This window comes from Schistocerca nitens, chromosome 2 (genome assembly GCF_023898315.1).
Source record: "Schistocerca nitens isolate TAMUIC-IGC-003100 chromosome 2, iqSchNite1.1, whole genome shotgun sequence".
Classification (NCBI taxonomy): Eukaryota; Metazoa; Arthropoda; class Insecta; order Orthoptera; family Acrididae; genus Schistocerca; species Schistocerca nitens.
Window position 1 is genome coordinate 714,360,625 of NC_064615.1, and position 25,156 is coordinate 714,385,780.

The 25,156-nt window shown below is 44.1% G+C and overlaps 2 protein-coding genes across 2 annotated transcripts in view; one reads left to right on the top strand and one right to left on the bottom strand.

Moving 5' to 3' along the window:
* LOC126236880 (sodium/potassium-transporting ATPase subunit beta-2-like) overlaps positions 1–6,250 on the bottom strand; it is a 320,227-nt gene extending 313,977 nt beyond the window's left edge. The window contains exon 1 of the mRNA XM_049946508.1: positions 6,045–6,250. Coding sequence (XP_049802465.1) covers positions 6,045–6,201 — 157 coding nt within the window. The 5' untranslated portion in view covers positions 6,202–6,250. The remainder of the gene's footprint in view (positions 1–6,044) is intronic.
* Positions 6,251–6,265: 15 nt separating this feature from the next.
* Positions 6,266–25,156, top strand: part of LOC126235280 (kelch-like protein 10) — a 170,201-nt gene continuing 151,310 nt past the window's right edge. The window contains exon 1 of the mRNA XM_049944006.1: positions 6,266–6,372. Within this exon, the coding sequence (XP_049799963.1) occupies positions 6,266–6,372 (107 nt within the window). The remainder of the gene's footprint in view (positions 6,373–25,156) is intronic.

Genomic DNA, 25,156 nt, shown 5'->3' on the forward strand with positions numbered 1-25,156 from the left:
GGTAAAGAAATAATGCAGTAGTCTGTCTCCTGCAAGAAATAAAAATCCGGATATGTGAGAGAAGGAAACGCTAACTGAGGGTTCCGTACAAACTTCGTTATGTGTACAGATAGTTCGTCCATTCTGGGATTCGGGACTGTCGACGATTTTTGCTTGTTATCGCTATTGATGCAGGTATGACATACGTCTGTCCATTTCTGAGAAAAAGGGGTCTTAACAGAAGGACAGACAGACAGTCAGATAGCAAATGAAGGACATAAAATATTGTTTTTGTGTAATACAGTCACAGATTAACTACTGTCGTATATTTTCCTTCAATTGTACTATGGAACCTTGCTTCTTGCCAGTTTGCATGGTCCTCGGTCAAAGGAAAGTACCCTACAAATTTTGATGAGATAGCGAGTATCAAAATATATGATAAAACTGACTGTATCTCTTGATTGCATTGACTTAGAAGCTTACATTTCTTACACCGCCCAAGGATCGAAGACCTCAGTATGCGACGCAAATGCTAAATTGATACGTTTAGCCGTCCCTGAGAAAATAGAGTCATAACACAACAACAAAAATTGTCGTGTGTTGTAGCACAATTTTAGGATTTTATTCCTATAGTTGTACTGCGAAACCTAGCTTCTTGCCAAATTTCGTGGTTCTAGGTCAACGGAAAGTGCCCCATACGTTTTGACGAGCGAGTTCGCTAGTGTCAAAATATGTGATATAAATGGCCGTATGTTTTGAGTAGATTCATGTCAGTTTAATCGTCAATTCGTCGCTGAGAAAAATGGTTTTTAACAGTCGTGCACTCAGACAAAAGGACAGCAAAGTGATCCAATGAGCGTCTTGTTTTAACCGATTGAGTTATGGACGCCTAAAATCGATGTGTTACGAATACCGAGAGAGGCGGTACAGTGGTAAGCCACTGGACTCTCATTAAAGAGGACAGCCATTCAAATCCCCGTCCTATTTTCCGGATTTGGGCATACCGTTATTGGTTTCCCGTTATTTCCCCAATATCGCTTATGGTGAACGCCAGAATGGTTCCGTTGTTACTTTTTCAGGACATGGCTGATTTCCTGCACCATCCTTCCCCACTCTGAACTCGTCTTTCGTCTCTAACATCCTATACTCCGAGTAAAAGTACTTTATGGTTGACAGAGTGCAGCAGCGTGAGGCAGTACTGCAGGCGAGCAGCCAGGCGATGCACATACATGGTACCTACAAAACAGGTAACGCTGCGAGCACATGGTGCTCTAGAAAAAACTGCCACTGGATGGCAGCAGGCCCCTAACACTTGACTCGCCGAAACGTCAATCACAAAGCGATTTCTATCGGAGTGTAATCGTCGATGGGACGATAAACCATAGTACTCCTTCTTTCCTTTAGAACGCATACCTTACTCATCGTTCACTTTTCGTATCTCTGATCGGTGTATGTCTTTCGAATAGCTGCATTTGTGAAAAATTAAAACTATTGTTCCACACGGTCTGCAAGATTTTGTCCAAAATTAATATTTATTTGTACATCACATCTGGGCAAAGTACAATTTCATTTTTTGAGAAATGCTTACATGTCCGTTGGAACCACGGTTTTTACTTCTAACAAATTCGCAGAGAAATATTGCGCGCGCGCGCGCGTGTGGTTGTGTGTGTGTGTGTGTGTGTGTGTGTGTGTGTGTGTGTGCGTATTTGTGTGTGTGTTGTGGAGAATATGAAACTGAGGTAAATGAAAGGAGGACTTTCCAGACGTACAAGCCGCAGAATGTATTATAAATGTTACTGGCCATAAGCTAGATATATGGATTCAGTGGAATCAGCTGAATTAATTAATACAGGAGAAAATGTTAGATACAAGTGGCTAGAAACAAAGGAGGATGTTTCTACATGAGACATATGGTAAAGCACACAACACTCTTCACATCGGAGCCGGAAGTAGAGACACTGCGTGTAAGATGTTTGCGCAGATCAAGTGATAAGATTTGTGTAGCCTCAAGAGAAATGATGGAAGACGACGGTGGAAAGACAGATGACAAAGAGAAAACAGGAAATTGCTGATTCAGCTGAGAGCAAGCTACTGTCCTATAAAGTGTTCCGGACGATGATGATAAGTCTGGAACATCGTGCAAGCTTAAACATTTTCTGCCGTTGCCATAACTGGAACTATACGAAAATTTTATGTACTAAACTTCGTAACTCATTCCTGAGAACGTACAATTACGTGAGACTTCACCCTAAAATTAGATACTAGAACACCTTGCAGCCGGCCGAAGTGGCCGTGCGGTTAAAGGCGCTGCAGTCTGGAACCGCAAGACCGCTACGGTCGCAGGTTCGAATCCTGCCTCGGGCATGGATGTTTGTGATGTCCTTAGGTTAGTTAGGTTTAACTAGTTCTAAGTTCTAGGGGACTAATGACCTCAGCAGTTGAGTCCCATAGTGCTCAGAGCCATTTGAACCATTTGAAAACCTTGCATAGCGGTATATGTTAGCAGCAGTCTATCACTTTCAGTGCTACCTCCTTATCGAAAAAGTGTGTGACCTGATTCAGAAGTGTGAAAATTGGGTGTTGCTTTAATTATATTTACCTTCACGCCAGAGCGACCTCTGTGCTCTGCTTCATGTTATAAAATTTGTTATACCTATGTGACTGACATATGACACATTGACGTCCGCAGAAACTACAGTTCTCATGAAATTTCGTTCCTTATCACGTTCCTCCTCCTAAACTGCGATGAGCAGGTTGTAATAATGGAAAATGAAGAAAGAACGGTTCTAAAGATGTAATGTAGGAATGTAATATTTGAGCCAGTTCTAGAAAGAAGTTATGGTAATGACTCAGTGATATGTGCTGTGGTTGGAGAAGGAACCACGTGTTGAGAATGAACACTCTCAGCCTATGTCCACTGTATAGGCGTTTATGTCCACTGTATAGGCGTTACTGAAAGAATGGTTTTCCTTTCAGCCTTCAGACTGGATTAACAGGCATTGTAGATACGTCAGGACAGTTTCGATAAGCCTAATTCCTGATATTAAATTTATTTATGTGAAGTCGTGTTTTAACTTGTGGGAAGGTGAAGGACTTTAGAGGAACACCCCAACACTGCGACAAATATCTGTTATAACGGAGAGAATCGATATAAAATGAAAATTCCTTATGTACCGGTAGTTTCGATGTAGATGGTGCCGTTTTATAGATTGTCAGTGACACTTCACAGGAAACGAGGCGCCCAAAAGGGTTATAACATAGTTGACTAACGGTAAAGTATTTTACAATAACTTCTGAAATAATCACCGCTGCCATCAACTGAAGAAGTTAATTAGTAACTCAGTATCGGAAGAAGAAAGTATAGCTTTCTACCGCACAAAGATTTCATCGACTTATCGTTCTGATAGGCAACAAAGAACGTTCAGCGAAACTGATTTTGTGACAACAAGACAACGGTTACGATTGGATAAAGTATTCTGAGTCCAATTGTAGCATCAAATTCTGACAAAATCACAAGCCGTCGATGATTGCCTCCCCATCGTCATCAAATTGGTAAGTGAGACCATCGTGAAATAGGCGAGGCTTCTACTTATAAGCGAATGCCTACCGCTTCGTATAGGTAGAATATGTAACACGAAAAAGATTTCGACTTTTTCTCATGTTGTGCAACTGTATCAACAAGAAATTTCATACTGCTATGAGCAACATCGGCATTTCCGTTCACGTTTGCTTTGTAAATTTAGTCTCTGGAACATACATACGCTACGAAAAATAAAACGATAGTCATACTTTGAAACTGAAGAGCAAACTTAGATGTGAAAGAGTGGCAGATCCCACATTAATCCCCCGTCACCTGAAAAACATGAAACAACTTAACAATGACAATAAATATAAATTTCAGTTTACTTTTTTTCTGTAACTGGGGATCCAGGCAAGTATTTTCTTGCTGTTGCGTGTCACCGTAGATGTAAGTCAGGCTATTTGGCTACACTCAAGGAGAACAGATTATCTCCAAAATATATTACATGAGGGAAAAGCAGTTACACAGAAAAAAATCTGAGTTGCTTTGTAGGTTTCACGATACTAAATATTTTACGTTGACGGAATTCACTTAGCAAATGGAGAGTGTCACTTTAGTGAAATTAGTTATTTAGGCAAATGCTGATATTATTCTACTCTTCTCCACGGAAATACAACAGGGGTACAATTTACGTAAGACCGGGTACAATTCTCACACAAAAGGCGCAATTACGGTAGCTAAGTATTGTGGTGGAAGGAAGACTTCGCACTTTAAGTATAACAAAACGGTGATTTTCAGTATTAGATCCTCCCACGAAGGTACACACGCTGAAAAACTAGAGGGCCTCTCTGGAAGCATTGTGTCATATTACTAGTTCAGATAACATTTAAGGTATGGTTAATCTCATCTGAAGAATTATCTAAATGGTTCAAATGGCTCTGAGCACTATGGGACTTAACATCTATGGTCATCAGTCCCCTAGAACTTAGAACTACTTAAACCTAACTAACCTAAGGACATCACACAACACCCAGTCATCACGAGGCAGAGAAAATCCCTGACCCCGCCGGGAATCGAACTCGGGAACCCGGGCGCGGGAAGCGAGAACGCTACCGCACGACCACGAGCTGCGGACAATTATATCTAAAGAAAAGGATTATATTCTGGATACTTTATCTCAGGAGCTGATATTTCGGTAACTCCATTACACTATAATAGCCTGACAGAAATTAGTACATTTGATTGCAACACTGAAAATTATCAGTCATCGTTCATTTCATAAACCTCAGTAGAGTGAAATAGATAGTTATTACGGAAATTATGGATTGAGTAAGAGATTTGTGGACACACGACTTAAATGAAGCTGACTTGAAATCTGCGAGATTTTGCAACTGCGATTTAGGGTTGGAACAGAAATATCAGTGAAGTGGCGTCAGGCTTGGCTGCCGAAGGATATTTTTGTCGATGATAGGGAATGGAAAACAGCACCTCGGCGGTCATGTCAGTGTCGCAAAGCTCGGGGACACAAAAAACTAAAGCTCTCAGAATGCGTGATTTCCTGCTGTACTGATTTATGTAGGAATATTATTCTTTTGTGCCAGCCTTCTTGTATGGTGGTCAGAAAGTTGCCTCATCTTTGCGACTGGGATTCAAGGCACTGGACGACGTGTGGTCTGAAGCCTCCAGACTTCCTTTTGAGAAGATCTACGCTTTCATAGGTACTCTGGAGCTTTTAGATTACACTAACAATTTTATTATGGAATAAAAGATAAATTAAAACAATTTTCTGTGTCAGTCACTTTTATTTTCTCTCACAACAAGGTCCAACGCCTACACTTCTTCAAGTGGATCAGTTGATTACATTCCATTTTTCTTTGTTGGACATAACCAGTAGTCTGTGCTGAACTTCGTATCGTTACAAATAAAGAATAATTTGGTCTTCTTATGGCACTCGAGTTTTAAAATGTAAATAATAGTAAAGCTACTTACAAGAAGTTCCAGGAGAAGGAACCCCGACGTTTGTTGTACATTTTCGTCATCAGACGGCAAACAAACACGAGACGTAAACAGTTGCAGTATCCAAACCAGTGTCCAATATGGACACCGTAAGGTTAGTATGGAACGTTAGGTGCTCGAGCATCAGTTTAAAGTAGGCAGGTTATGAGGGTACGATAAAAGAGTGTTAGCCTTTTTCTTCATATCTGATAATCTAATTAAATAATAATGTTCAGACAACCTTAAAAATTAGGTTTAATCAGTTCAAAAAAAATGGTTCAAATGGCTCTGAGCACTATGGGACTTAACATCTATGGTCATCAGTCCCCTAGAACTTAGAACTACTTAAACCTAACTAACCTAAGGACAGCACACAACACCCAGCCATCACGAGGCAGAGAAAATCCCTGACCCCGCCGGGAATCGAACCCGGGAACCCGGGCGTGGGAAGCGTTTAATCAGTGCCGATAGTTTCGAAAGTGCTTAGAGTAATTAGTAAAACAGTAAAAAATCTCATAGGTTTCGAAGAGCGTCGCGTGTCGGTACTCACCCCAGCCTGGCCCTGTCCTGCCGAAGACCTGCCCCTCGTCGGGGTTCCAGAGGAAGAGGCGGAAGCTGCGCCAGCGTCCGACGGGGGGCGGCCGCAGGTAGAACTCGTAGTCGCGCACCTTGTTCTCCGGCGGCTCGCCCTTGCTGCCCCCTGCCATGGCCGCCGCTGCTCTGCCGCCGTGTGAGGCCGCGCCGCCGCCACCGCCACAGGCCAGCACGCGGATGTGCCTCGTTACACAATTGGCGGCCCACGGCACGGCACGCCGCGGCCGGGCCCGCTCAATCGACGCCTACTTGCGCCGCTCCCCCGGCACTGGCCGTTCAGGCAGGTACGCACGGCCAGCTGACTCAGGTGTCTCACACACACTTGTGGAGCAGTCGCTAGGGGCGGATGCATTCAAATGGTTCAAATGGCTCTGAGCACTATGGGACTCAACATCTTAGGTCATAAGTCCCCTAGAACTTAGAACTACTTAAACCTAACTAACCTAAGGACATCAGACACACCCATGCCCGAGGCAGGATTCGAACCTGCGACCGTAGCAGTCCCGCGGTTCCGGACTGCAGCGCCAGAACCGCTAGACCACCGCGGCCGGCTGGCGGATGCATTTCTCTCACAAAGTTGGAGTAAATTTTTTCACTGAGGGTTTCATCGTACTCGTATCTGTTGTTGTTGTTGTTGTCTTCAGTCCAGAGACTGGTTTGATGCAGCTCTCCAAGCTACTCTATCTTATGCAAGCTTCTTCATCTCCCGGTACTTACTGCAACCTACATCCTTCTGAATCTGTTTAGTGTATTCATCTCTTGGTCTCCCTCTACGATTTTTACTCTCCACGCTGCCCTCCAATGCTACAATGCTAAATTTGTGATCCCCTGATGCCTCAGAAAATGTCCTACCAACCGGCCCCTTCTTCTTGTCAAGTTGTGCCACAAACTCCTCTTCTCCCCGATTCTATTCAATACTTCTAATCTTCAGCATTCTTCTGTAGCACCACATTTCGAAAGCTTCTATTCTCTTCTTGTCCAAACTGTTTATCGTCCATGTTTCACTTCCATACATGGCTACACTCCATACAAATACTTTCAGAAACGACTTCCTGACACTTAAATCTACACTCGATGTTAACAAATTTCTCTTCTTCAGAAACGCTTTCCTTGCCATTGCCAGTCCACATTTTATATCCTCTCTACTTCGACCATCATCAGTTATTTGGCTCCCCAAATTGCACAATCCCTTTACTACTTTAAGTGTCTCATCTCCTAATCTAATTCCCTCAGCATCATCCGACTTAATTCGGCTACATTCCATTATCCTCGTTTTGCTTTTGTTGATGTTCATCTTATATCCTCCTTTCAAGACACTATCCACTCCGTTCAACTGCTCTTCCAAGTCCTTTGCTGTCTCTGACAGAATTACAATGTCATCTTCGAACCTCAAAGTTATTATTTCTTTTCCATGGATTTTAATACCTACTCCAAATTTTTCTTTTGTTTCCTTTACTGCTTGCTCAATATACAGATTGAATAACATCGGGGAGAGGCTACAACTCTGTCTCACTCCCTCTTATAACTGCCATCTGGTTTCTGTACAAATTGTAAATAGCCTCTCGCTCCCTGTATTTTACCCATGCCACCTTCAGAATTTGAAAGAGAGTATGCCAGTCAACATTGTCAAAAGCTTTCTCTAAGTCTACAAATGCTAGGAACGTAGGTTTGCCTTTTCTTAATCTTTCTTCTAAGATAAGACGTAGAGTCAGTATTGCCTCACGTGTTCCAATATTTCTACGGAATCCAAACTGATCTTCCCCGAGGTCGGCTTCTACCACGTTTTCCATTCGTCTATAAAGAATTCGCGTTTTTTGCAGCTGTGACTTATTAAACTGATAGTTCGGTAATTTTCACATCTGTCAACACGTGCGTTCTTTGGGATTGGAATTATTATATTCTTCTTGAAGTCTGAGAGTATTTCGCCTGTCTCATACATCTTGCTCACCAGATTGTAGAGTTTTGTCAGGACTGGCTCTCCCAAGGCCGTCAGTAGTTCTAATGGAATGTTGTCTACTCCCGGGGCCTTGTTTCGACTCAGGTCTTTCAGTGCTCTGTCAAACTCTTCACGCAGAATCGTATCTCCCATTTCCTCTTCCATTTCCATATTATTGTCCTCAAGGACATCGCCCTTGTATAGACCCTCTATATACTCCTTCCACCTTTCTGCTTTTCCTTCTTTGCTTAGAAGTGGGTTTCCATCTGAGCTCTTGATATTCATACAAGTGGTTCTCTTTTCTCCAAAGGTCTCTTTAATTTTCCTGTAGGCAGTATCTATCTCGCCCCTAGTGATATATGCCTCTACATCCTTACATTTGTCCTCTAGCCATCCCTGCTTAGCCATTTTGCACTTCCTGTAGATCTCATTTTTGAGACGTTTGTATTCCTTTTTGCCTGCTTCATTTACTGCATTTTTATATTTTCTCCTTTCATCAATTAAATTCAATATTTCTTCTGTTACCCAAGGATTTCTACTAGCCCTCGTCTTTTTACCTACTTGATCCTCTGCTGCATTCACTACTTCATCCCTCAGAGCTACCCATTCTTCTTCTACTGTATTTCTTTCCCCCATTCGTGACAATTGTTCCCTTATGCTCTCCCTGAAACTCTGTACAACCTCTGGTTTAGTCAGTTTATCCAGGTCCCATCTCCTTAAATTCCCACCTTTTTGCAGTTTCTTCAGTTTTAATCTACAGTTCATTACCAATATATTGTGGTCAGAGTCCACATCTGCTCCTGGAAATATCTTACAATTTAAAACCTGGTTCCTAAATCTCTGTCTTACCATTATATAATCTGCCTGATAGCTTCTAGTATCTCCAGGATTCTTCCATGTATATAACCTTCTTTCATGATTCTTGAACCAAGTTTTAGCTATGATTAAGCTTTTACCACGCCTTATTGTGTTGTGTACAGTTTTTATGGAAGCATTATTATGATTTAAAGCACCCACAGCGAAAATTGTGTTCGTAACAGAAATATCGCAAAGCAAAATGAGCGTACAGACAGTACAAGTGAGATAGAAACACTGCAGAGTATGGATTTTGATAACTGAAATAGAAACTAATTGTGTGTTTGCTATCTGCAAGTGTTCCACATTCTGTCATATTACCTTAGTTGTAGGTTAGGTAATTTGGTTTACTTGGGAAAGTAACTTGAGCAGCAGAAGACAAGTGGAAAAGGAGTACACGGAAACAGAGCACAGACACGATAAGGAAACTAAATTGTTCCATGTAGTCTCCCAGACCAAGACCCTACAGGAATGACGGAACAAGAAAACAAGCATGAAAAATTTAAATGACCGCTAGAGCAGTTACAACTTGAATATGTCATATTTGGATACTCTAACATGGCGTTCTACGGATCGGAGCGTGTAATGTCAGGTCCCTTAATCGGGCAGGTAGGTTAGAAAATTTGAAAAGGGAAATGGATAGGTTAAAGTTAGATATAGTGGGAATTAGTGAAGTTCGGTGGCAGGAGGAACAAGACTTCTGGTCAGGTGACTACAGGGTTATAAACACAAAGTCAAATAGGGGTAATGCAGGAGTAGGTTTAATAATGAATAGGAAAATAGGAACGCGGGTAAGCTACTACAAACAGTTTAGTGAACGCATTATTGTGGCCAAGATAGATACGAAGCCCACACCTACTACAGTAGTACAAGTTTATATGCCAACTAGCTCTGCAGATGACGAAGAAATTGAAGAAATGTATGATGAAATAAAAGAAATTATTCAGATAGTGAAGGGAGATGAAAATTTAATAGTCATGGGTGGCTGGAATTCGAGTGTAGGAAAAGGGAGAGAAGGAAACGTAGTAGGTGAATATGGATTGGGGCTAAGTAATGAAAGAGGAAACCGCCTGGTAGAATTTTGCACAGAGCACAACTTAATCATAGCTAACACTTGGTTTAAGAATCATGATAGAAGGTTGTATACATGGAAGAATCCTGGAGATACTTAAAGGTATCAGATAGATTATATAATGGTAAGACAGAGATTTAGGAACCAGGTTTTAAATTGTAAGACATTTCCAGGGGCAGATGTGGACTCTGACCACATTCTATTGGTTATGACCGGTAGATTAAAACTGAAGAAACTGCAAAAAGGTGGGAATTTAAGGAGATGGGACCTGGATAAACTGACTAAACCAGAGGTTGTACAGAGTTTCAGGCAGAGCATAAGGGAACAATTGACACGAATGGGGGAAAGAAATACAGTAGAAGAAGAATGGGTAGCTCTGAGGGATGAAGTAGTGAAGGCAGCAGAGGATCAAGTAGGTAAAAAGACGAGGGCTAGTAGAAATCCTTGGGTAACAGAAGAAATATTGAATTTAATTGATGAAAGGAGAAAATATAAAAATGCAGTAAATGAACCAGGCAAAAAGGAATACAAACGTCTCAAAAATGAGATCGACAGGAAGTGCAAAATGGCTAAGCAGGGATGGCTAGAGGACAAATGTAAGGATGTAGAAGCTTATCTCACTAGGGGTAAGATAGATACTGCCTACAGGAAAATTAAAGAGACCTTTGGAGATAAGAGAACCACTTGTATGAACATCAAGAGCTCAGATGGAAACCCACTTCTAAGCAAAGAAGGGAAAGCAGAAAGGTGGAAGGAGTATATAGAGGGTCTATACAAGGGCGATGTCCTTGAGGACAATATTATGGAAATGGAAGAGGATGTAGATGAAGATGAAATGGGAGATACGATACTGCGTGAAGAGTTTGACAGAGCACTGAAAGACCTGAGTCGAAACAAGGCTCCCGGAGTAGACAACATTCCATTGGAACTACTGACGGCCTTGGGAGAGCCAGTCCTGACAAAACTCTACCATCTGGTGAGCAAGATGTATGAAACAGGCGAAATACCCTCAGACTTCAAGATGAATATAATAATTCCAATCCCAAAGAAAGCAGGTGTTGACAGATGTGAGAATTACCGAACAATCAGTTTAATAAGCCACAGCTGCAAAATACTAACACGAATTCTTTACAGACGAATGGAAAAACTAGTAGAAGCCGACCTCGGGGAAGATCAGTTTGGATTCCGTAGAAATATTGGAACACGTGAGGCAATACTGACCTTACGACTTATCTTAGAAGAAAGATTAAGGAAAGGCAAACCTACGTTTCTAGCATTTGTAGACTTAGAGAAAGATTTTGACAATGTTGACTGGAATACTCTCTTTCAAATTCTAAAGGTGGCAGGGCTAAAATACAGGGAGCGAAAGGCTATTTACAATTTGTACAGAAACCAGATGGCAGTTATAAGAGTCGAGGGACATGAAAGGGAAGCAGTGGTTGGGAAGGGAGTAAGACAGGGTTGTAGCCTCTCCCCGATGTTATTCAATCTGTATATTGAGCAAGCAGTAAAGGCAACAAAAGAAAAATTTGGAGTAGGTATTAAAATCCATGGAGAAGAAATAAAAACTTTGAGGTTCGCCGATGGCATTGTTATTCTGTCAGAGACAGCAAAGGACTTGGAAGAGCAGTTGAACGGAATGGATGGTGTCTTGAAGGGAGGATATAAGATGAACATCAACAAAAGCAAAACGAGGATAATGGAATGTAGTCGAATCAAGTCGGGTGATGTTGAGGGTATTAGATTAGGAAATGAGACACTTAAAGTAGTAAAGGAGTTTTGCTATTTGGGGAGCAAAATAACTGATGATGGTCGAAGTAGAGAGGATATAAAATGTAGACTGGCAATGGCAAGGAAAGCGTTTCTGAATAAGAGAAATTTGTTAACATCGAGTATAGATTTAAGTGTCAGGAAGTCATTTCTGAATGTATTTGTATGGCGTGTAGCCATGTATGGAAGTGAAACATGGACGATAAATAGTTTGGACAAGAAGAGAATAGAAGCTTTCGAAATGTGGTGCTACAGAAGAATGCTGAAGATTAGATGGGTAGATCACATAACTAATGAGGAGGTACTGAATAGGATTGGGGAGAAGAGGAGTTTGTGGCACAACGTGGCCAGAAGAAGGGATCGGTTGGTAGGACATGTTCTGAGGCATCAAGGGATCACCAATTTAGTATTGGAGGGCAGCGTGGAGGGTAAAAATCGTAGAGGGAGACCAAGAGATGAATACACTAAGCAGATTCAGATGGATGAAGGTTGCAGTAGGTACTGGGAGATGAAGAAGCTTGCACAGGATAGAGTAGCATGGAGAGCTGCATCAAACCAGTCTCAGGACTGAAGACCACAACAACAACAACAACAAAATACTCACTACGTAAATTAAACATATGCATGACTGACATTAACACATCAGTGTTTCCTCAGTGTTCATGTGGTCACTAGTCATAGACTAAATTTACCTGTCCACTCTATAAAGTGGTCCATGTGTACTGCATATAAGAAGAGCAAAATATAGTGTGCCTATGTTGTCTGTAAATTTTTTGCCATTCCTCTACCCACTACCAAAAAACGTGTAGCAATTCAATACAAACGTCTGTAATAGCAGAAACATGATTTGGGGGGAAAGGGTAATTAAATCATATGTATAATAGGAGTAACGTCGCAGATCAGGTTGTAAAGAAATGTAAAGCGGTGCTCGAATCTTTATAAGCACAAATTAAGTCACTGACAAAACAAAGTGCCAAATAAGCCTATAATATAATCACAATAGTAAAAACATTTCAACCTGCTACTGGCAGAAATAATGAGAATTTATCAAACTACTAGTATGTCAACAGCTTACTCCAATAAGCTATTAAAATGGTTTCCGTTTGTCAAACAGAAGTGGAAATGTAACCAAACTTTCTTCTTTGCTATTACACAATGATACCTCTATAGCATTGCAAGTATTCTGAGAAAATGCATATTGAGAAATGACAGAAGATACAGGCTGCGGAAGTTATACACAGTTTCTGTTTAGACATAAGGTTAAAACCTATTAATATGTCAAAAGGCCACAGTGAGCCATACGAACAAGAAGTATTATACACCGTACTAAGGTATACAGGGTATAAAATAATAACAATATTGTCATCTATGTATAGAGGAATTGTATTTCTCAAAGTAAAAAGAGGTCAGTTGTTACATCGGCATGTGTATGATTGCAAAGCATTATGTAAGAACAATTACCTACATGGTGAATGGCTTCAAAGCAGTCACAAAGGTCTGTTAATAAGCTGTATTTGTCTCATGCAAGAAACTAGTACTAAACAGAAAGTCTCATTCAGAAATAGATTGAATTACTACGGCCTGTAAGATGATTATGATTAGAAATCTGGGGCACCCACATTCAAATAGGCTGAGATGATTAGGCTATAATGAAAAAGTTTACCACATGCCTGAGATTGGTGTTATCTTGAAAATCGCAACATATTCGCAAATAAACTGTTATTTGTGACAAGGAAGAATTTAAACGTTACTGGTGCTCGTTTCAGTCGCAGGCGTTTGTTACATTAATAATAAAACCCTACAATCAGCTACAAACGCAAAGATTAACAAAAAATTGCTTGTCGCGAGAGCTAGACTTATTACACACTCCCTCCCACATCATAAATCTAGCACTCTAACCACGAGACCACGATGAATCCATACAGATCGGCACATTATTATTATTGCTGATATTGCTTCTCCTGAGGGCTCTCACGACCGTTGCGTCGTCAACTGGCATTAGTGTACCAAGGTAATGTGTTTGAGGTAGCATCTCAATGTGCTGTTGCCCTGAAACAGCACAATAACTACTAGTTGACGTTGCAGCCTTAGAAACGGGCGTAAATATGGCTTTTCCAACGTTGTAGATGATAGGAATACAGCAACGATGATCAGTGGAAATATACTCCAATTTTTGTGAGCAATTCCTCAGGCACCGATGTCAAGTCTTTGTGTACACTCCTGCTTCCATCGGGTAGTAAGGTGCATGAGCTCACTGGACAAAAATCTTTTTAGCTTAAACCGGCTTAAAAACCAGATGCGGATGCTGATGTTTTAGCGGAGAAAGCTGTAAACGTTTCTCCAAAACGTTATATACACTCCCGGAAATGGAAAAAAGAACACATTGACACCGGTGTGTCAGACCCATCATACTTGCTCCGGACACTGCGAGAGGGCTGTACAAGCAATGATCACACGCACGGCACAGCGGACACACCAGGAACCGCGGTGTTGGCCGTCGAATGGCGCTAGCTGCGCAGCATTTGTGCACCGCCGCCGTCAGTGTCAGCCAGTTTGCCGTGGCATACGGAGCTCCATCGCAGTCTTTAACACTGGTAGCATGCCGCGACAGCGTGGACGTGAACCGTATGTGCAGTTGACGGACTTTGAGCGAGGGCGTATAGTGGGCATGCGGGAGGCCGGGTGGACGTACCGCCGAATTGCTCAACACGTGGGGCGTGAGGTCTCCACAGTACATCGATGTTGTCGCCAGTGGTCGGCGGAAGGTGCACGTGCCCGTCGACCTGGGACCGGACCGCAGCGACGCACGGATGCACGCCAAGACCGTAGGATCCTACGCAGCGCCGTAGGGGACCGCACCGCCACTTCCCAGCAAATTAGGGACACTGTTGCTCCTGGGGTATCGGCGAGGACCATTCGCAACCGTCTCCATGAAGCTGGGCTACGGTCCCGCACACCGTTAGGCCGTCTTCCGCTCACGCCCCAACATCGTGCAGCCCGCCTCCAGTGGTGTCGCGACAGGCGTGAATGGAGGGACGAATGGAGACGTGTCGTCTTCAGCGATGAGAGTCGCTTCTGCCTTGGTGCCAATGATGGTCGTATGCGTGTTTGGCGCCGTGCAGGTGAGCGCCACAATCAGGACTGCATACGACCGAGGCACACAGGGCCAACACCCGGCATCATGGTGTGGGGAGCGATCTCCTACACTGGCCGTACACCACTGGTGATCGTCGAGGGGACACTGAATAGTGCACGGTACATCCAAACCGTCATCGAACCCATCGTTCTACCATTCCTAGACCGGCAAGGGAACTTGCTGTTCCAACAGGACAATGCACGTCCGCATGTATCCCGTGCCACCCAACGTGCTCTAGAAGGTGTAAGTCAACTACCCTGGCCAGCAAGATCTCCGGATCTGTCCTCCATTGAGCATGTTTGGGACTGGATGAAGCGTCGTCTCACGCGGTCTGCACGTCCAGCACGAACGCTGGTCCAACTGAGGCGCCAGGTGGAAATGGCATGGCAAGCCGTTCCACAGGACTACATCCAGCATCTCTACGATCGTCTCCATGGGAGAATAGCAACCTGCATTGCTGCGAGAGGTGGATATACACTGTACTAGTGCCGACATTGTGCATGCTCTGTTGCCTGTGTCTATGTGCCTGTGGTTCTGTCAGTGTGATCATGTGATGTATCTGACCCCAGGAATGTGTCAATAAAGTTTCCCCTTCCTGGGACAATGAATTCACGGTGTTCTTATTTCAATTTCCAGGAGTGTAGTAGCACGTATCCATTCTGATTATCCAAATCCGTAAGTTAGTAGTCATCTGTAGAAGGCCATTGGAATGGTCCATTTCGATATCAACGAGTTCTGCATTACATGAATTTTTTATATTGCCGCTGCATCCATACTAATTTCTCCTAATATACATCATGCTCCTGGCTACGGACTATGGCACCATAGTTCTAGACTGCATAGGCTTCCCCCATTAAGCAACTGGTGTATGACATCATCTTTCCATCCACCACATAGTGCATGCATTAAGTAACAAAGCACCTTCCACCTGCCTGTTCACATTACGATCTGCTGTGTAATGCTTTATACTAAAATAATATGACGCAGGGCTGTAGGCAGCATTCAGACTTCCTTTTTCTCCCTGATATACAGCCAACACAGAATCTAGTCGCTCGTAGCTTACTGGCGTGTACATGTCACAAGGAACTTGTTACCGGATCATATGGAACTCTGCAGCACAGATTTTAACAATAGTGCTCTGCTAGGGGACGAAATGATTTTTTTAACTCCTTGGAAGACTGCATACGTTAACAGAACCTTGGTATTGTCAATTCCACGTTTCGATACTAAAAAAATCGCGATTCGTTAACACAGCTCAGGAGATTTTAAGATCAGAGTGTATCATAGATATCACATTGAGAGCAAACCTAAGTGTGATTGATGTTGGATAAAACATGAAAAGATCGCATTTTAACTATAATGCTTTCTTCTGTACAATGTGCCTTAACAACGTACAGGGTGGCGCAGGTAAAAGTACCCCGTGTAAGTATGCAGGAAACGCAGTGAAATTGCAGAAACGGAGAACTGAAGTGGACTTACCATTTACACTATGTGATCAAAAGTATCTGGACACCCCCAAAAACATATGTTTCCCATATTAGGTGCATTTTTCTGCCACCTACTGCCAGGAACTGCATATCAGCGACCTCAGTAGTCATTAGACATCGTGAGAGAGCAGAATGGGGCGCTCCGCGGAACTCACAAACTTCGAACGTGGTGACATGATTGGGTGTCACTTGTGTCATACGTCTGTACGTAAGATTTCCACACTCCTAAACATCCCTAGGTCCACTGTTACCGATGTGATAGTGAAGTGGAAATCTGAAGGGGCACGTACAGTACAAAAGCGTACAGGCCGACCCCGTCTGTTGATTGACAGAGACCGTCGGCAGTTGAAGAGGGTCGTAATGTGTAATAGGCAGACATCTATCCAGACCATCACACAGGAATTCCAAACTGCATCAGGATCCACTGCAAGTATTATGACGGTTAGGCGGGAGGTGAGAAAACATGGATTTCATGGTCGAGCGGCTGCTCATAAGCCAACCATCACGCCGGTAAATGCCAAACAATGTCTCGCTTGGTATAAGGAGCGTAAACATTGGACGATTGAACAGGGTAAAAACATTGTGTGGAGTGACGAATCACGGTGCACAAACTGACGATACGACGGCAGGGTGTGGGTTGGCGAATGCCCAGTGAACGTCTACTGCCAGCGTGTGTAGTGCCAACAGCAAAATTCGGAGGCAGTTGTGTTATGGTGTGGTTGTGTTTTTCATGGAGGGGGCTTGAGCCCCTTGTTTTGCGTGGTACTATCACAGCACAGGACTACACTGATGTTTTAAGCACCATCTTGCTTCCCACTGTTGAAGAGCAATTCGGGAATGGCTTCTGCATCTTTCAACACGATCGAGCAACTGTTCATAGTGCACGGCCTATGGCGGAGTGGTTACTCGACAATGACATACCTGTAATAGACTGGCCAGCACAGAGTCCTGATCTGAATCCTACAGAACACCTTTGGGATGTTTTGGAACACCGACTTCGTGCCAGGCCTCACCGACCGACTTCGATACCTCTCCTAAGTGCAGCACTCCGTGAAGAATGGGATGCCATTCCCCAAGAAACCTGATTGAACGTATGCCTGCGAGAGTGGAAGCTGTCGTCAAGACTAATGGTGGGCCAACACCATAATGAATTCCAGCACTACCGATGGAGGGCGCCACGAACCTGTAAGTCATTTTCAGTCAGGTGTCCGGATACTTTTGATCATATAGTGTATTTACAATGAAAAATACAGTCAAAAATTCGTTTATAGAAGATGATGAAAGTGACCCCCTGCAACATCTATATACAGCTGTGCACGTTTAAGCATATTCAGATACAACAGGCGTAAAGTTCCGATATCAATGGCGCCAACTCCACAATTGATGTTATCTTTGAGTCCTTGTATTGTATGTGGATTAGTTTTAAAGACCTTGCTCTTCAAGAGACCTCACGGGAAAAAATCCCGTGCTGTTAGATCCGTCGAACAAGGCGATCATAAATATTTGCTGACAGATAATTCCTCAGTGAAGACATCGTGGACCCCCATAGATACCTTATATGTGTGGCGTGTTTCTCCGTCTTGACGGAAGAAGCAGTGTTATCTTTCATATTCAGTGAGTTGAACACAAAATGTATCAAACATTTTCATATATGCAACCATGTTAAGGATAGTGTCAAAAACTATCATTCCAATGATGCGCGTTCCTGTCACCACGCACCAAACGCCGACATACAATTTTAGGGTTCTCCGTTGCTCAGTACCTCGTGGTCTGTGAATTCAAATTACCGGAAAGACGAAAGGGTCTAACAAACCACCGTTCATGTTATTCAAAAGCCACGTGCAGTAATATACACGTTTCTGTCATCCTCCCGTAATTGTTGCCCACCCGTCACATTATATGGCTTCAAATTAATACCTTTCAATATCCTCTGGCAACTCCTCCTACTTACAAACGCCTGTTGGGCCAGTTTATGTGTAGACGTCTTTGGGCTCCAAATAATTCTTCATCGAACGTGTGCAATAACTTCTGGCGTGCGAACTGAAGGAATTCTTTGTCCTTTTACACGCATCCCTAGGTGCACCAATTTTTACACAGACACTGTATTGTTCTCTTTGCTGGTAGTCCTCTCCGGATAACTGACCCCGGTAATTTTGCGAGTTTCCTTAATCGAAACTGTTTTCACATATGCTTCTGGAATTTCAGTTCTTTCTTCTATCGAGGAAGTCATTTTGCAGACCGCAAAGAGAAACATCTAACTTCATTGACAAATTGAAATGAAATGCTGACAGAAGAATGCGAACAACTGTTTATTGTATAGAAATGTCCATTGTTGTAGCTGTATAACTTATTTAGAAGTCGAAATATTCGATTCGCATTCAAAGGGGAGGTGGGCTACTTTTAATTGCGTTACACTGTATGAAGAAATACATCGTAAAATAATGGTATGTCTTGTAACATTGTTGCCTCAGTCAAAAATACTCTTGCTGTAGCTTAACCGGGTCTCTGATACAAAGAACGCAGGAAAAAATAAGACAACGTTTAACCCGAGCAGCAACATGTTTGCAGGGAAAGAACAGTGTCCTGCTTATTCCTGGAAGTAGATTTTACACAGCTGTGCACTGTCGGGAGCTCTCATAGTCACTTGGTGTTCTGATGTTGCTGTCAGAAGATTTCATGGCGGTTTATTGTTAGCTACAACCTTTGCAGTAATTTTTGCATCTCTCTTATGATACATATCATCCACAAAATCCCTCCCCTCGCAAGAAGCACAAACAATGAGTTGGAAACCACACAGCATGTTCCACACATGGGTTATTCGTTTCATACTAATATTTCAACCCTCCATCACAATGGAAACATATGGTTTCATCTTTGTCACAAGTATAAAAGAATCCGCCATCATTTATTTTGTCAGGGCGTTGCTTAATAATTTAATACCAACCTTTGAAAGATGTCTACCTCGAATCATATGTTATATATTTAGCGTGAACTAGCCAACGGCCTTGCCGCAGTGGTAACACCGGTTCCCGTCAGATCAGCGAAGTTAAGCGCTGTCGGGATGGGCTAGCACTTGAATGGGTGACGATACAACCAGCCGAGTGCTGTTGGCAAGCGGGGTGCACTCAGCCCTTGTGAGGCCAACTGAGGAGCTACTTTGCTGAGAAGTAGCAGCTCCGGTCTCATAAACTGACATACGGCCGGGACACCGGTGTGCTGACCACATGCCCCTCCATATCTGCATCCAGTGATGCTTCTGGGCTCATGATGACACGGCGACCGGTCGGTACCGTTGAGCCTTCATGGTCTGATCGGGCGGAATTTTTGATTTTTTAGGTTGAACTGAACTAATCTCCCACACATCACATGTTGAACTGCATAACGATGCTGATTTCGGAAGATGAATGTGGGAGTATTCGTACAAAACGAACAGTTCGACACACCGATATACCTTCCCAACACCCCCAGACATCCACTGCGTTACAGAGTGGCCTGCTTTCAAAGCTCCCTCTATATACACTGGTGAGCCAAAACATTATTATATCATCTGCTTAATAACTCGTCTGTCCGTCTCTGGAAAGAAATACATAATTAATTCTCCGTATCAGGGATCTGACAGCTTGTCGGTATGTTCATGGAGGTGTGTGGCATTAGATGTCTACGCACATATTATGTAATTCGAGGAAATAACGAGTAGGTCATTTTATACGCAGTGATGACGCCAGATAGCGATCCACATGAGTTCAATAGGCTTTACATCAGGCAAATTTGGTCGCCGAGACATGAACGGGAGTTTACTGTAATGCTCCTCAGACCACTGTAGCACAGTTCTGGCTCAGTGACACGGACATTTCAAATTCAAATGTTCAAATGTGTGTGAATTCCTATGGGACCAAACTGCTGAGGTCATCGGTCCCTAGACTTACACACTACTTTAAACTAACGTAAAACAACTTATACTAAGAGCAACACGCACACCCATGCCCGAGGGAGGACTCGTCCCTCCGGCGGGAGTGGCCGCGCAATCCGTGACATGACGCCTCAAACCGCGCGGCCACTCCGCGAGGCCGGACAGTTATAGTGCTGAAAGATAACGTCGCCGTCGGGAAGACATCAAGCATGAATGGATGCAGGTGGCTCACATCTGTCAGCGTGTCTTCGATTACTACCACAGGGCCTATACAAACGCAGGAGAATGAATGTCTTCCATAGCATAATACGCTCAACCAGCCTGCAGCCGTGGCGCGTTGCACTTTTCGAGCCGCCGTTTATATCGATGACGGCGTTTGTCGAGACGACTATCGACCTAGTGTAGCAAAAATGTGATTCAGCCGAAGAGCTGACTGAAGGTCAAATCCTGATGGTCCTGTGCTCACTGCAATGATAACTGACGATATCGTCGGGTCAACATGTAAACACGTAGTAGGAATGGTGCTCTCCAAAACACTTGTGTGTGCACCAACAATATGTTCTTTCGGGAGAGATGCCACAGATCGCCATATATCCTACTTTACAGAGCAGACAAACCTCCAAACACCACGTTCTGTGACGAGCCATGAAGGTCCAACCATTCACAGCCTAGCGGTAGTTACACTGTCCTACCTCTTTTCGTGGATGCTCGCGACAGTAGCACGTGGAACATTCGACAAAATTCGTCGTTTTAGAGATACTCGTTCACAGGCTCTGCGTAATAATAATCTGCCCTTTGTCAGGATCACTTATCTCAATGGATTTCCTCATTTTGAGCCCACATCTTCTGTTGCGTGATTCCCCGTCCGTGTCTGCCTCTCTTACATACTTTTTTTTACCACGTCACGTGCCAGCAACGCCATCAGAAGACATTGAAAGTTGCGGTGGCTAGTGGTCATAATGTTTTGGCTTATCACCGTATAGTCCGCTCTAAATATCCAAGATGTTGACACTTTTGCCCAAGTGATCATGATGTGACTTCCGGTCACATGTTCTAAATTTGCTTGTAAACTTAGGAAAGTTGCAAACACAACGCTATTTCTCTCTCTCTCTCTCTCTCTCTCTCTCTCTCTCTCTCTGTGTGTGTGTGTGTGTGTGTGTGCGCGTGTGAGTGTGTGTGTGTGTGTGTGTGTGTGTGTCAGTTTCATGGAGGGGCCCCTAGACTGTACTCTGGACCTATCGTCGATGATATTAGGACACATACAGTATCATTTTTATAGACAATCATTCGATATCGATGAACAGGAGATATATTAGATTTTCTTTGTACATCCTCGTGTAGCAAAGGTGCAGCAGTAAGGATTATTTGGGCATTAAAAAACTTCCATCTGGCGTAGCGATCATAGAGGGGATCATAGTATGTAAAGAGGCATACAGACATTCATTTTTAGTAGATCATTACGCATCTGACTGGAAAAGGAACGAAGAACTAGACAATACATTTACGACGTAGCTCACACCTTGCAGTGGTTTGCGGAATACGTATTTAGGTGTAGGTTCCTGCCTATAGCAACACCGGCAAGCTTTGGAGATTTGCAAAGGAATGGGGATTGATGGGCGTTGAAGCTGAATGTATATAAATGTAGCTATTGAATCTAAAATAGCCGAAGAGGCCCGGTACCGTTCTATTACGTCAACGAGCACAAACCATTAGAAGCAGTACCAATCGTAAAAAAATAAAAATAAAAAATAACTGGATGCGAGCATCAGCATTACCGTGAATTTCTCCCCGAATGTTAGTGTGCTATTTCTTTCTCGCTGTAATAGCTCTCTACATAGCCATTGGTGTGTAAAGGACTGGACAGTCTTCTGACTAATGGAACAATCCTGTCGCAACGTGAGGGGATTTCGAAATAATTAGGAGCGGTCTGTGAACTGGCTGGGGTTATATATAGCTAGATATCGAAGATTGGAAGATTCGTGGGAATGTGGAGAGTAAGCGATACGTTGACAAGAGGGAGGCTGGGATGTTATACCTTTACCGCTTCTTCTAATCGTTGTGAGCACACATATTACTCCCTCCCACATACGTCCCGTAAAGTGACTGCAGTGAGAAAATTAGAGGCTAATACGAAGGTTTTTTCTACGAGACAATCAGCAGCAGAAGTTCCATCTTTTGATTTCTCCATAAATAAGAGACGACTTCTTTCGTGAGTTTTGTGTGCCTATGAATAGATGGACTGGCATCTTAACAGAGAGACTAAATTTCCATCTACATCTATGTGCGTACTCCGCAAACCATCGTAAGGTGCGTCGCAGAGGGTACCCTATGCCACTAGTAGTCATTTCCTTTCCTATTCCACTCGCAAATAGAACGTGGGGAGAAAAAGATATGTAGACATATATACGTCCATATCAGCACCAACGTCCCCATCTCAGATTGGGTAAAGTAGATTTTTTAAACTTGAGAGTCTATGTCGGAGGATGGAATTGCAGTTAGGACTCTACGCCCAAGCCGCACCTGCTTGTTTCGCAATGTGCTAGGAGTTGTAACGACGATCCGCGGCCAGCAACAAGCATGGTCACGAGAGCCGGCCGACTGGATGCCGCAGCTAAGTCTCGTCTCTTGCAACCTGGCAGGTACAAAGAAATGCTCCGGCCAGTTAGGTCTTTACGTGCACAATGCACTTAGTGGATGGCGCTGGACTAGACTGGAGGTCATTGGTCAGCTTTTCGTCTTGAGATGCTGTGTTCAAGTAAGATAGTGAGCACTACATTCGTAAAAAATTACGCTTCATGTTTCTCCCAAGGTTCTGCTGGCTTTGAAGCTACTTGCAACTCGTAAATACACTCCTGGAAATGGAAAAAAGAACACATTGACACCGGTGTGTCAGACCCACCATACTTGCTCCGGACACTGCGAGAGGGCTGTACAAGCAATTATCACACGCACGGCACAGCGGACACACCAGGAACCGCGGTGTTGGCCGTCGAATGGCGCTAGCTGCGCAGCATTTGTGCACCGCCGCCGTCAGTGTCAGCCAGTTTGCCGTGGCATACGGAGCCCCATCGCAGTCTTTAACACTGGTAGCATGCCGCGACAGCGTGGACGTGAACCGTATGTGCAGTTGACGGACTTTGAGCGAGGGCGTATAGTGGGCATGCGGGAGGCCGGGTGGACGTACCGCCGAATTGCTCAACACGTGGGGCGTGAGGTCTCCACAGTACATCGATGTTGTCGCCAGTGGTCGGCGGAAGGTGCACGTGCCCGTCGACCTGGGACCGGACCGCAGCGACGCACGGATGCACGCCAAGACCGTAGGATCCTACGCAGCGCCGTAGGGGACCGCACCGCCACTTCCCAGCAAATTAGGGACACTGTTGCTCCTGGGGTATCGGCGAGGACCATTCGCAACCGTCTCCATGAAGCTGGGCTACGGTCCCGCACACCGTTAGGCCGTCTTCCGCTCACGCCCCAACATCGTGCAGCCCGCCTCCAGTGGTGTCGCGACAGGCGTGAATGGAGGGACGAATGGAGACGTGTCGTCTTCAGCGATGAGAGTCGCTTCTGCCTTGGTGCCAATGATGGTCGTATGCGTGTTTGGCGCCGTGCAGGTGAGCGCCACAATCAGGACTGCATACGACCGAGGCACACAGGGCCAACACCCGGCATCATGGTGTGGGGAGCGATCTCCTACACTGGCCGTACACCACTGGTGATCGTCGAGGGGACACTGAATAGTGCACGGTACATCCAAACCGTCATCGAACCCATCGTTCTACCATTCCTAGACCGGCAAGGAAACTTGCTGTTCCAACAGAACAATGCACGTCCGCATGTATCCCGTGCCACCCAACGTGCTCTAGAAGGTGTAAGTCAGCTACCCTGGCCAGCAAGATCTCCGGATCTGTCCCCCATTGAGCATGTTTGGGACTGGATGAAGCGTCGTCTCACGCGGTCTGCACGTCCAGCACGAACGCTGGTCCAACTGAGGCGCCAGGTGGAAATGGCATGGCAAGCCGTTCCACAGGACTACATCCAGCATCTCTACGATCGTCTCCATGGGAGAATAGCAGCCTGCATTGCTGCGAAGGGTGGATATACACTGTACTAGTGCCGACATTGTGCATGCTCTGTTGCCTGTGTCTATGTGCCTGTGGTTCTGTCAGTGTGATCATGTGATGTATCTGACCCCAGGAATGTGTCAATAAAGTTTCCCCTTCCTGGGACAATGAATTCACGGTGTTCTTATTTCAATTTCCAGGAGTGTAAGTGTAACTGCGTTTCGTTTCCCAATGTTGTTGCTACATGACTCCTGTGTATAGGGAGCATGGCTTTATAACGGCACTGGGACAGTAGGTCACTGTCTTACTATTACCCACCCTCATGTCTCTCCCACCAGCAGTTTACTTGTAGCTCAACAGGCGTCCACTTCCCTGCACTTCAGAGACAGTTTGCTGTCCTATTATTACTATCCATCCTTCCCAAATACTAGACTGACTGGAGCAGCTCTCTAGTGCTAGTCTAACAGCGAAAACATCCTCTCTACAGCCAGCAACTATTGGCTAGACTGGCTAGAGCTACTCTCTAGCAAAAATCCAAAAGTCCCCTATATAAAATGATCTACATGTAAGTCTTTTCGACGGATGAAGTGGGTGGTTGGGTGACCTTGAAAAGTAGTTGAAAGTGTAGCTAACCCTATTCTTACCTACATGAAGTTTGGCAAAGATATTCCTGGAAAGTTTGCCTTGTGAACAACATCTTTCCCAAAGGATTTTGTACCAGCTTTGATGTAACCTACAACCGGTTTTTCCCAGGAAGGAGAGGTGAACAGTGACAAAGATATACCTGGAGGAAGAAGAAGAAGAAGAACTGGTTGCTGCATTCTGTGGGACAACAACG